This window comes from Alternaria triticimaculans, assembly GCF_023758025.1.
Source record: "Alternaria triticimaculans strain BMP 0046 chromosome Unknown scaffold_7, whole genome shotgun sequence".
Taxonomy (NCBI): Eukaryota; Fungi; Ascomycota; class Dothideomycetes; order Pleosporales; family Pleosporaceae; genus Alternaria; species Alternaria triticimaculans.
Window position 1 is genome coordinate 1496546 of NW_026055964.1, and position 12877 is coordinate 1509422.

Consider the following 12877-nt stretch of genomic DNA (forward strand, 5'->3'; position numbering starts at 1 on the left):
TAAAGAACAGGCTCGGTAAGATGCTGGTATTCATCGTATTCTCTGAAGCCGTTGTTCAGCCAGGCTGACGTACCAATGCTAGCGAAGCCCGCACGCTCGTCTTCTTCTAGAGCTATCTGGCATGGCACGCACAGCTCTCCTCCGTTGATACCATCATTCAATTGTCGGATCGCGGCGCGGGAGTACGAGTTGAACATCGCCAGGCATTATTTCTCGAGCATGAACAGACTGTATCAAGCTGCTCTCAAGGCTGCGCGGAGTGGCGTTGGGATGGAGACCTTGTCACGTGCTTTTGTGCGGGGTATATACGCTAAGCCAATCTAGGAAATGCCACGCACGATCTGTGCAGCAAAGGGAGAGAATACCAACCGTCGCCCATGGCATGATGGCATAGTCTTCACCCTTTCACTTGGAGGCCACGTCGCTAATTGCAGCGGCTCACCCTTTGCAGTGTTGTCATTCGCGCAGCAGCCTCGTCCTCAAGGAACCGGCGGATTGGACGAGAACCTGGGTAGCTGCCATCGTCGCCGTCTTGGTGCAACGTCTCTTCTCTATTACGAACAGCTGAGCCAGGCTGATCAACGCGAGAATGCGCAGCGCGAAAGCGCCGACGTGATTTCGGCGAGGTTGAGCGGAGAGGAGAAGGTGGAGTTTGATAAGAAAGAAGAAGCGCGCAAAAAGGCATACAACGATTACCGTGCGCAGCTTCTGAACATGCTGTCTGGAAGTCCGTGACACGCGCTACGCCATGTAGCAGCACGCGGAATGCGCAAACATTGGCCGTAACTTTCCGCGTGTAATCGAAGGCATATACGCTGGTGGTGTGCGGGTGTCGCTGGTCATTGGGGATGTAGTGCTCGCAAATTCTTCCTGCGATGGAAGGAGGATGACGCGCCGACGCGTAAAGACGCGATCCGCACGGGCCACCTACATCAACACCAGCCGCCTGCGAGGAGGGAGGCGCAGAAGCATGCGCAAGAGTCATGTATCATCACAAGCTAGAAAGTAGATACTTAACGGCAGAGGTCACTTAAGGTACCTGGGGAAGGCTCCACATAGAAGCTTGCGTCAGTACAATGTTGAAGTTGTGCGCGATGAAGCCAAGCGGGCGGCGATTCAGTCACGACTTCCGCAAACAACCACCCTGAACACAATGGTACTCTCGTATGACAGTATTGCCAGTTATCAGGAACTGGAATTCGGGTACGAATGATAACAAGGATATATTGCGTTCAGCCATCGATGCTCTTACGTTCCATCAAGTATGTTGACCACCCTTCCTTTCATGCAGCAGTTGTCGCAGGTTCTGAAAACGTCTTGTCAGTATCTGAGGGCTATCTCGAACGTCCATGTGTGCGCATTGCTTACCTCCAGCGAAGACCCATTCGATAGGAGCGTGGTGGCGAGCAGCTTCTTGCGATCTTGAACTTCGAGGATGTGCTATTGATGTACTCGTTAGTTCAATTTTCCAATCTCACTGCGGCATGAGTACCTCTTCAAACGAGTCTTCCATGACGTAACGTATAGTGGTCACGGTATGAAGCTGTCCAAGCCGGTGGATGCGGGCAAGTGCTTGGTCTTCAAGAGATGGGTTCCACTGAGGTTCGAGAAGGTGAGCTGTCGATGCCGCGGTTAGGTCCAGACTGAGATACCCGTTAGCCAGCCTTCGAGTTTAGCGTGTGTTGTCTTCGTAAACTTACCCACAGGCACCACAGGCGATGGTGATGAGTATGACGCGAATACTAGGATCATCTTGAAGGCGTTGTATAGCGATACTGCGGTTCCTCAGCGTAACCTTGCCATCAATTCGGACGGATTGAATGATTTGATGTGGATCACACCGAAGCGCTCTCTCTACCATATCGAGACTGGACGTCCAAGACGAGAATACGACACTAGCTAAAGGTTAGTCTGGTAAGGTGCCCAATGATGCTGGTAGACTCACTGCTTTTCATGTGGACGCGACCTGATCTGCGACATAAGCGCCCATACTTTACTTGAGGCTTCATTACTATAGTCCCAATCCATTTGTGAGGGAGAAAGACCGTCGGTAGGCATAATGCTGGGAGTGGCTAAGGGCGCCAGGAGATGGAGTTGACACTGTCGCGGCTGATCTATACATGCGCAAGGCTCGGGTGATCGATATTGAAGGCTCGCGGAACACTCTGCACAGTAGAACTTGCTGCAAGCTGAATAATAGACTTGTGGCTGAACAATATCCCGTAGACTGCTGCCGAGTGTCGATAGTTCGACTGGCTGGGAGCACAGCTCACATGATCCTCCGTCCATTGAGAAGCGTGTGTTCATTACGGATGTCTTGTCATCGGATTCGCCGCCAGGTTGCGAGTTGCAGTCGGCTTGCGAATGAGTGGAGACGCCTAGGTTGCAGATAAGACGAAGCTTGTTGATCTGCTGTATAGCAGTCATCCAAGGAACCTGGGTTTGGCTGTCGTCTCGTGTGTCGCGGTCTAGCATTTCCATGACGGGCTGCTCGATTTGGCGATAATATCTCTCTTCCTCGTGGTTGAATGGCACACGCATCAGATGGTCATCTCTCTTGGGCAAATCCAGGATAGTCTTCGTTCGTCGGATCATCAAGCACGATAGTAGCTTCTTGAATGTCTCACTGGCTTCTTCGACGGTTTTGGTACGCCATATGCTCGAAATGTCATCGTCAAAAACTTTTGGATCATCGTATGGGGCGAAATGAAGAAATTTGAAGAGACCATGGAAGTCGAGTAGGCTATTCTGGATTGGGGTACCCGAGACTGCCCATCTTGAAGTCGCGCGGAGTGCGGCCATTGCGTGCGCAGTAGATGTCTTATGATTGCGTATTGTATGTGCTGGAGAGCAGTACAGTCAGTATGGAAATACAAAATGTGGGGGCCCTTTATGCTTACCCTCGTCGATTATGACTCGCCTCCAGTGGTGCGAGAATATAGAGTCGCTGCTCCGAACGCTCCTGCGATTCTCCCCCTCAAGAGTCTGGTAGGTAGTGAACACAATCTCTAGTGATGCAGCGGCTCGTCAGTCGACGCATTATCTGTGGTGTGTACGTTAGATACAACCTACCGGGCGGTCTTTTGTGGTTCTTCAGCTTGAACCTTCGGTTGCCGTGGTGCATGCACCATGTTAATTTGCCGGGATGGACGTGGCTGATGACGGTCAGTAAGCGTATCTGGCATAGTTTGCGACGACGAACCTCTGTAGCTGCAATTCCCAGACACTGAATACTGCAAATGGCGTCAGCATGCGTGAAATCGTAGGATGCATGCACTCATACAGCTCAGTGGCACCACTATCAGAGTCGATGGTATGGAAGTCTCGGATGTGGGGTAGCCTGTAGACAGATCATTGTCTGAACGGCGATCTTGGTCAGAAGCGATCAGAGCGATCATGCTCAGCGTCTTCCCAAGGCCCATATCATCGGCGAGCAATCCACCACTCCACACCGGGCCAGGCGCAGATTGGACTTCACCAGTCATAGCGTTCACAAAACTGAAGCACACCAAGGTTCAGCATTGAGACGTGAGATAATAGCTCGGGCATACGCACGTAGATTGTCCCGCGCTTATATTCCGCAGCCATATACCAACACCATCCTTGTTTGGATGCATACCTCGTTCGCGTCGCAGGAAGAAAGTCAGGGCTTGTTTCTGATGCCTTTGATTCTGAGTCAGCCAATTGACCTCTTTTACGGCGGCGTACGTACTCTTTCAACTCTGTCCTTAGAGCTGCCGGGCTAGCTGATAACTCGAACTTATCAGTAGTTTCGAAACCGGACAAAATACCTAGAGAGGCTTGTGGAAAGCTGTTGATCTTTGCTTCGTGTGACTGCAACAAATCAAATGTCATTGGAGGGGGCTCGTGAAGAGTGAAGAGGCATTGAGGGTTCGTGTAGGGTACGTTGCGGTCACAGCCAACAGGGTCGTCCAAGTAGCAACCGGCTTGATTCAAGAACTCGCCCACATCACCGGAGCGGCGCTTGGGACCATATATTGTGGCGCCGATATACGTCAAAGCGCCCCTGTGTTTCCTCCGTTCTATCGGGGGAGCGATGGGAGCCGAAAAGAGTACAAGTTGTAGTACGAGCTCATCGTCGGCAACCAGCCGCAAGAGCAGCTCGCCCCCATAGTCGTCCAGCCGCCCGACCGAAGCATTGGTACTAACGCGAATTATTGTGCGAGGGGATTCGAAGCGGATCGCGTCGTGCGCAGGAATAGAGGATGCGACATGATGGTTAGGACTGTGTACTTTTAGATCCGATATCTGAGCAACGTAAGCAGAGACCACGAAGGTGAGCAGAACGCAACTAACCATACCAAAGCACACTAAAGTTTCATCTCCTACATCTTCTGCGGTCACGTAGCCAGGCGGTGGTGGTGGTTGCAATGTATTGCAAGCGCTCTCGAGTGTGAGGCTCTCCACATGAGGGGAATCGAATCGCCGTCGCTTTGGAGCTGGAGCAGCGAAATCATCGACGACGATCTCAGGAGGACATGCAAGCATATTGTGCACTGTCTGAAGACAAGAAAGACGGTGTCTCGCACATCACCATGTTGAATGATTGAACTTAGAGAGCTTGAGTGCATCCATTGGATACGGCGAGCTATTGCAAGCCACTGGGGCTGAGCGTGTCTGCCTACGAGGCTGTACACTCATGCGCATGTGCTGTCAACCTTGAGCGTGCCGTCTACAAGCTGCCCTTCATCTCCCCCCTGTCCACAGTACCATCATTGTGTCCATAAAGTGACGAGTGTTGTAGTCGAAACGTCTTCTGCCCGAGATTCCATCGCGCCTTGGTGACGTGCCACACGTGCGCACGGCCCAACCTCGGTACAATGGCGGCGGCCCCTTCCGCCCAAGCCCGCGTCACGCTTCAAGACGCGTTCGAGCGGTTTGCATCCACCGTAGCGCCAGACGACAAGCGACTGTTCCACAACACCCAGCTCAAGGATGTCCGCGATGAGGCGATACGGATCGAGCGCCAGCTTCGCGCTCGCCGGACTCAAAGATGCATGGCCCGGCTGGACAAATTCCTTCAGGGAATGGAGCATTACTCCAAGGTAGTTGAGGTGCTCTGCAATGGGACACCGTTTCTGCCATGGATTTGGGCACCAGTAAAGCTGATGCTTATGGTAAGTCGCACGCTCAGGCAGCGACCGTGTACTTACTGTGAAGACAGATCACGGCCGATTCTATCAGTGCCTTCGAAAAATTCATAGAAGCCTACGGCAAGATTGGAGACATAATCTCTCGCATGGATCGTCTTGGCGATGCACTTGTCAACGATCACAACTTCCAAAATGTACTAGCTCTAGTATATTCTGACATTGTAGAGTTCCATCGTCGAGCTTACAAGTTTGTGAGAAGAAAATGTAAGTACACTAGCAGCCTGACCTGATGTTGTTCTAACTAGCTATAGCATGGTCTATATTCTTCAGTTCTACGTGGGCTGGCTTCGAATCTCGATTCAGCGGGATACTGAATGATCTGGCGTACCATACCGAGCTAGCCGACAAAGAAGCTGCCGCAGCGGACATCGCTGAATCCGTTCGACGTAGCAAAGCCGACGATGAAAATTGGGAGCAACAAGAGCGCGAGTGGACTGCTGTCAGTATACACTGCTGCAGTTAGTGTTTTTGATACACGGACTGACTCTATAACAATTCTAGGTCAAGATTCAAAAGGTTTTAGCCTGGCTAGGAACGACAGATACCCTCCCAGCCAACTTGCTTGACTGGCACCTCCGAGACTACTTACCACGGAGCTGCGATTGGTTCATACAGCACAAAGCAACTGAGTTATGGCTAGGAGATAGCGCAAAGATTCCGCTTTTGTGGCTTTGTGGTAAACCAGGGGCTGGTATGTTCAACTGCCGCCGATGCGGCTAGTCATTTGCTGACCTGTTCGAAGGGAAGTCAATGATCTGCTCTGCTCTTGTGCAACACACTGAGGCAAACGACTTCCATGTTTTCTACTACTTCTGCAGTTTCCGCGGAAGCCGCTCCGATGGTCCGAGCCGTCTGCTGCGATCTCTCATATCGCAGGTCATCCAAAAACATCAGGATCTCGCCATCTACGTCCACGACGTCTGTTTTAAGTCGAATCCTCAACCCACGAAGAAAGCGTTGTTGACACTTCTCCCTGAACTTCTCCGAGGTTTGGGATCCGTGCGACTCATCGTAGACGGTATTGACGAATGGACTTCACGGGATCAAAAGGAGCTTCTCGATGATCTTTCGCAGATGGTTTCAACCGACCAGTCTTCCCATGTCTGCAAGATCATGGTCGCGAGCCGAGACACCATGGCCACCTCGCGGCGCAAGAAGGACAAATTGTCAACGATGATCTCTCTCAGCGGTGGTGATGAAGGTCTTGCAGTCACTCGTGCGATTGCCAGTTTTATCAATGATAAGCTTTCTGATCTTCCCGAGCACTTCGAACAGCTCGACCCAGATTCCTCGATTATGGCTCATGTCAAGAAGACTCTGCTGGAGAAATCTCAGGGTACGTCCTGCTCAGTCTGTTGAACGACAACACGTCCTCTAACACTCAGACAGGTATGTTCTTGTGGGTGAGCCTCGTGCTGGAATCACTCGATACGGTATATAGCCCTGAGGAACTCCGTACTATCGTCGACGATCTTCCCTCTGATCTGGAAGACCTTTACAAACGGATCGTAACTCGTCTCTGCAGCGCCCCAGGTGCCCAAAGTTACGGAGGCGTGCCGCGCATCATGAGCTGGATATGCTTCTCACGAAGGCCTTTGCATAAATCAGAGCTACTGCAGGCGCTGTCTATGTTTTCAGACGATATAGGCACTCAGATGCGGAGTATTCCTGTCGCTTCCATACTAGACCATTGCAAGCCTCTTATCGAAGAACTTCCGGATTCGACGATAGTACCTGTCCACTTTTCGGTGAAAGAGTAAGTCTACCAAAAAAGTGGATTCATCGTGTCTAACGATCGCGTAGATACTTTCTGAAGGCTCAAATACCCCAAATTCTTCCAGCAGTCGATGTTGCACTAGACATATCGTGCGCATGCGCCATTGTCATCATCCGCGGCCTGGAACTCGTACGCTTGGGAAGCAACTCCTCAGATTATCTTGCTCTCATCGCGAGCGGCAACTACAGGCTTTTACCATATGCAATAGAGTTTTGGATCGAGCACTGCTTGCAATATGCTTCCAGAAGAGATCTTCGCCCAGGTCGACCCCTTCGACGTCATCTAGACCGGCTACACGGAACACACGAAGATTATTTGCACGCATTCGGACTTGGTGCGACTCAGAACTTGTCGCCGGACTGGGCAAACATTCCACATGCAGAGAATCGGCTCAGCCTCTTTCTGGATATACCGATCTACGGCTTGATGGCAGATGTACTGAGTTTCAGACACCTAGTTAGCCAACTTGACGGCGACAATACTCCAGGTAAGTTTAGAACGCAAACTGTCTCTTCATTATAGCCGCCTCGATGAGCTCACAAATTTGTTCAGATATTGAGACCTACGTCGTTGATAACGACCGTACGCTCTTCAGCAAGCTTGCCCACACATATGAGGGCGCTGTGGTGGATCTCTTGGCGCGACGAGAGGTCGAGGGTATTACGCCGGCCATACTCCGGGCGTTCCAGGAATCATATGCCTCCACAGCTTTTCGATGTCGATTTCCACATTGTGAGAGGCTATCGTTGGGCTTTGCTACTGCGCAGCTCCGACTCGAGCATGAAACTGTTCACGTTCAACGCGTATATTGTCAGACAGTGTCTTGTCAGTATCATCGCATTGGCTTCATAAAGAGAAGCGCGCTCATTGCGCATACGCGTAAGCACCATAGTCAGTATGATGTTTTACTCATACCAGCGAAGGTACGGCGCGTTACACATGCGGAATCCAAGCCAGAAGAGCCCCGGCAGAATTGGCAAGGTTCGAGTGTGCACTCCACGTACGCGGACATACGTTACTTAGATGACGAGCGTTTTCCCCCTCGTATCTTAGATGCGCAGATACGGGAGAATCTGCCTTCCGATGTAGAGACATGGGCTCGGCTCAGGACTTGGGTGGGACAAAACCCTACCCTGGCTCCCGGAACCGACATCAAAAAGGTTCTAATGCTGCAAGTCCTGCATCATCAGAATAAGACGATGAAACAGCAGAAAAGTAGCGGGGGTGAGAGAACTCAGATTTCGCCGAACGCACAGCAAACTCAGACGCCTCAGCAAGATCGTCAAGATCCATTGATCACCGCCCAGACTGCGCAAAAGCTGATGTCAACAGCCAAGCCCGAACCTCCAGAAGAAACCGAAAGTGACGTCGATCGATGGCCCCTTGAGAGTCGAAACAAAAAGCGGCGGTTAATGAATGGGCAGGACCGGAACCAGCAACAGCAACCCGCTGTCCTCGAGAAGCAAAGCATTACTAGATCGATGCGAAAACGACAGAGTGAGGCGCAGCAACAGACACTGCAACCGCAAAGTATGGGAAGCTTCGAAGTTCAAGATCAGCAAGAAGCTCAGCGCCGGTTCCAAGAACATGAGCTTCGGGCATCGGAGGAAAGATCACACCATAGCCCAGTTGCTCCCGGTGGCGCACCACCAATTCTGCAGCCAGTGTCTTCAAGTTCCGGGATGAGATCACTGGAGCAGCAGATGCAGCAACAGCAAAGGGTGTCTCATGAGACTCAACAGATAGAGCAACGGCCAAGAATGCTCCGTAACTATGTATACACCCCTGATGGTAAACTGACCAGACGTCAAAACAAGAACGCTGCCCCGGCTCCAATAGCTCTAGGAGGGTATCAAATGGAACTCATGCGACTTGAGCAAGAGAAGAAGGATCAACGGTTGCGGGAAAAGAGGGAGCGAGAGGAGCAACAGCAGTCGGCGCAAGAGCAAGGCATGCGTCACCAGAAGTCTACGCAGCAACAGCAGCAGGCATATCGACAAGACCCTCCGTCTTTCCAGGATTTAGACACGCGATCAAGTCCAGTCACCGCCAGAGACATCTCGCCTACTCGACGAGGTTCACCTAACTCGCACCAGGATCCGCCTGATCTATCGCTACCATCGTCTGACCACCAATATCAGGACCATGGTATAAACTCATTCGCGAGTCCACCTCGAGGTTGGAGAGCTGCAGATATCACTGCGTCACCACGACAGCGGTCTACACTGGATCTAGCGCGTCTACAAATGCAAGAAAGCTCAGCATCTGTTCCATCTTGGAGGAACCATCTGCCCAACCCGTCTTTCGGACAAGAAACTGCGACAAGCTCGTCCCCCTCCCCCAGCGATCGTGTACTTGCCACTTCAGTGCCGCGAGAGTCACCTTGGGGTCAGCGCCAGTCATCATCTGGCAATGAAGATACAGCACCGGATATGTTTACCTTCGGGTCAGCTGGTTCCCAACCGTTTTTCGCTTAAGTACGTCGGCGTGCGCAGGGCTTACCGTCGTCTAATGATGACACGCCGGCGAATGCGGACTTGAAAAAGTCGCGCGGACCAATCTTCTCTGCACGAGGACCGTAGTACGATTGATCAAGAATATGTATATATACATTCCAGCTAAAGCTACCTATCCATCCATTTCATCCATCCATCCATCCATCCATCCATCCATCCATCCATCCATCCATCCATCCATCCATCCATCCATCCATGCTCGTTCATATGCCATCGTAAATACTCGTTTCCAGTAAGACCTTCATCGCATCCACTACATTAACCCCCGTACAGCATGAAAGCCTAACCGCTGCCATAAACCCCTACTAACTGTTCATCTTTGTATAAACTCCATTGCCCATGACGCACCATTCATGTGAGAAGAAGAATAAACATCGCACTAGCGCACGAACGCACAAACGCCCACTCATAAAGAAAGAAAGTAAAGGAAATAATAGGAAAGAAGATAGAGATGGCACATGCCCGTGCCGTGCCGTGATGTGCTGTGTACGCCCGTGGTTGATCATGTCAAGCCGAAGCTTTAAGAGACTTTTATGTATATGCCGTTGAAAGATGGGAGGGATTAGGGTCCGTGTTGTGGGAGGAATTGGACCCTGTATGCAAGTTGCGCCGGGAACGCTGAGAATTTTTCAACCTTTTTCTTTGAAAGTGAGTGATGTAGGGGAAGAATGTCGTAGAGATAAGGGTCGTGGGGCGGGTTGGGTCGCTGTTGGTGCTGATTTGGCTCTGGGCGTTCGGGCTAGGTATTCGCTATCGTCGTACATCGTCTCGGTGTCGTCCGTCAATTCAAGCATTCCCGCCCCAAGCACCCGCACCCGTCTCCTTGCCGAGTGCAGAACTACCCGCCGTCCGATGACCGCCGACAGGGGCCAGGTTCGGGCTACCCTTGCCACCACTACCCCACGACAGACCGCTCAAACGCTTGTTGCTGTTGCTAGAAGTAGTCGAAGCGCCGTCCCTGCTTTTGTTGAGATCGTCCTCCTCTTCCATGCTGAACAGCCCCTGCTCTTCCTCGATCCTCTCACGGTTGATGCTGCTGCTGCTTACAGCGCGATCGATGCCGAGACGGCCGCTGGAGCTGCCGATGCTGGATGCGGAGGTGACGCGGTTGATGCCGGGGTGGACGGGATTGCTGGTGATGCCGCTTTCGTCTCGTGCTGATATGCGGGTGCGCGAGAGTTGCTGGCTTATCATGGACATGGAAGCTTGACGCGGAGGTGAGGCGAGGTATGGGCTCATGTCGCCTGTGGTGGGTCGGTTCATGGCGCGTAGCGAAGGGCTGGCTCCTGGGTGGAGGCTTGAGTTGCGGAGGGGAGAGCCAACGTGTCCGAATGCCGACTGGCCGGGCAGTGAGCCTGATTCAAATCCTCCGTCGTAAGTCGGGCCTCGGGGCTTGGCCCACATGGACTGGAATCGCGAGGGAGAAGCTGTGGCTGCTGATGGTGATCCGTACTTGAGGTCTGACGCTGTTGGCGAGACTCCGAACCTGGACTGGGATGTGCGATTATCGCTCTCGCCCTGGTCGCGCGAGAAGCGGCGCATCTTCTCCTGTGGTGTCAGAAGATCGCTCAACGAATTGGGCAGCAGGTCCTCCTCGAATTTGCCAATCATGTCCGTCTCATCCCATTCCTCATCCTTGTATGTCGGCCGCGCGCCTACACTCGAAGACATGATACCCCGGGAGCGGTTCGCGGCAAGCTCAGAATGTAGCATCCTCCGTCCAACTGGCTGCTCTACTGACTCTGGTGGAGACGACCCAAGTCCTGCAATGCCCCTCCGCAGACCATCTCCAAACGCAGAGTCATGTAGGTTTCGTAGCGCGGGCGAATCGGCTTGGTACGAGGATGGCGGGGAGTTCGCGAGGAACTTGGCGGGTACTGAGGACGCAATGGGGCCGTATCGCGCCATGGTCGAGACACCCTGGCTGTCGAAAGACGCGGGAAGTCCTACATCCATCACACTCAAACCCTTCTGTGTCGGCGATATCGGGAGTCGGCCGTTCTCGTTTGGCGGCGAGCCATAGTTGGAGCCTGGGTGGGAAGAGAAGGTGGTGTCGATGGTCGGGATCATGTCGTACTGGTTCTTCTGGTTCGCGTACTCGTCGGGCATGGCGTACGGGTAGCCGGGCTGCATACCGCCCATGTGTGCCTGCATGGTAAGTAGCGAGCTATTCATGGGCATCTCCTGGTGGTGTGGAATGTTCATGCGGCTAAAGTGGTTACCGGCGTTTCCGCGGTTCACGACATGGCCGTTGGGGAGGATGTGGGCGAGGGCGCATTTCTGGCCGAACTTGCAGTTTCCCTAGTACCTTGATTAGCGATGATTCACATCCTCCCGCACATGTCTTACCTTGGTGAAGTACTTGCAGGGCGCCCGCTCTGTCAGCGGCTCATCAGAGTGCAGGAACGGACACGCCTTGCCAGCCTGACACGCGCCTTGCCGGTAGAACTTGCAGGGGACGTGTGAGGTGTTCTTGTTGTTTGGGGGGCTGCGCGGGCCGGCAAAGCCCATCTCGCGCAAGTTTGCCCTATGCTCGTGGCCGTTGGCGCGCCCGCCAGGCACCGCCATGGGCCCATGGCCATTCGCGCCCGCCATTGCGCCGTTGGAGTGCTGGGGCCTGAGGTCGCGCGAGGCACGTCTGGCTATCTGCGGCGGGGGGTTCGACGACTGAGACTGAGGTGCGGTGGGCGGGTTGAGCTGATGGGAGAAGGGTCCGTGGTGCTGGAGATGCTGTGGTGGGGGCTCTTGGTGGGGTGGCTTGTCTCGGACGTCTGAGGGAAAATTGGTCGGCGCAAAGGTAGCCATAGCTCTGCAAATTGTGGTAGCGGGCCTCGGGCCTGGGTCGGCGGTCTACCTTCGGCGGAGCAGTGAGAGAATTTCCCTCTGAGCAGCGAAAGCCGAGAAAGAGACTGCTATCACCTGCACCCGTGAAGAGGTCAAGCTTGCCGCGCAAACGCTAGTATCTACGCGGTAAAGGCAGATGCGGCACGTCGCTTGAGGCGGGAACAGGACATGCGACAATCGAAGACGGGAAGACGAATGAGAGCTGCAGCGAGGTTTGGAGAAGGAAGAAAAAGGAAATTCAGAACTATGCTGGAGAATGATACGCCGGCTATATCGATATGCGCGCACCGCGTGGAGCTGCAGCCTCAGCGGTTCGCGCGTGACATGGAAATCCGACGGCGCCGCGTGACGCCATAACAGGACCCTGGACGTCGACGAGGGAAGTCGCCGTGGAGAGCTTGCACCCACGCTACGCGTCGTTCCTTCCGTGGCTGGCTGCCGACGCGTCTTCGGATGCCGTCCAGCTCACATGGCACCCCCCGTCTGAAACACCTTGGAACACATCTCGGACGACCATTGCCGTGCACGGCGTGACCGGCCAATCGACGCGGATGGAGAGCTCACGC

The 12877-nt window shown here is 53.3% G+C and overlaps 3 protein-coding genes across 3 annotated transcripts; 1 reads left to right on the forward strand and 2 right to left on the reverse strand.

Moving 5' to 3' along the window:
- Nucleotides 1–1474: 1474 nt before the first annotated feature.
- Nucleotides 1475–2802, reverse strand: J4E78_005865 (uncharacterized protein; the record flags this gene model as incomplete). The annotated part of the gene is made up of 2 exons (XM_049366480.1): nt 1475–1597; nt 2215–2802. 2 exons carry the CDS (start codon nt 2800–2802, stop codon nt 1475–1477), a joined length of 711 nt encoding a protein of 236 aa, XP_049222206.1.
- A 2039-nt stretch (nt 2803–4841) lies between these two features.
- J4E78_005866 (uncharacterized protein) lies at nt 4842–7237 on the forward strand (the record flags this gene model as incomplete). Its single annotated transcript, XM_049366481.1, has 8 exons — nt 4842–5138; nt 5186–5378; nt 5426–5613; nt 5676–5865; nt 5917–6510; nt 6564–6930; nt 6978–7080; nt 7214–7237. 8 exons carry the CDS (start codon nt 4842–4844, stop codon nt 7235–7237), a joined length of 1956 nt encoding a protein of 651 aa, XP_049222207.1.
- A 3016-nt stretch (nt 7238–10253) lies between these two features.
- J4E78_005867 (uncharacterized protein) lies at nt 10254–12272 on the reverse strand (the record flags this gene model as incomplete). Its single annotated transcript, XM_049366482.1, has 2 exons — nt 10254–11768; nt 11817–12272. The coding sequence occupies 2 exons, from the start codon at nt 12270–12272 to the stop codon at nt 10254–10256; spliced, it is 1971 nt and encodes a 656-aa protein (XP_049222208.1).
- Between the last annotated feature and the right edge of the window lie 605 nt (nt 12273–12877).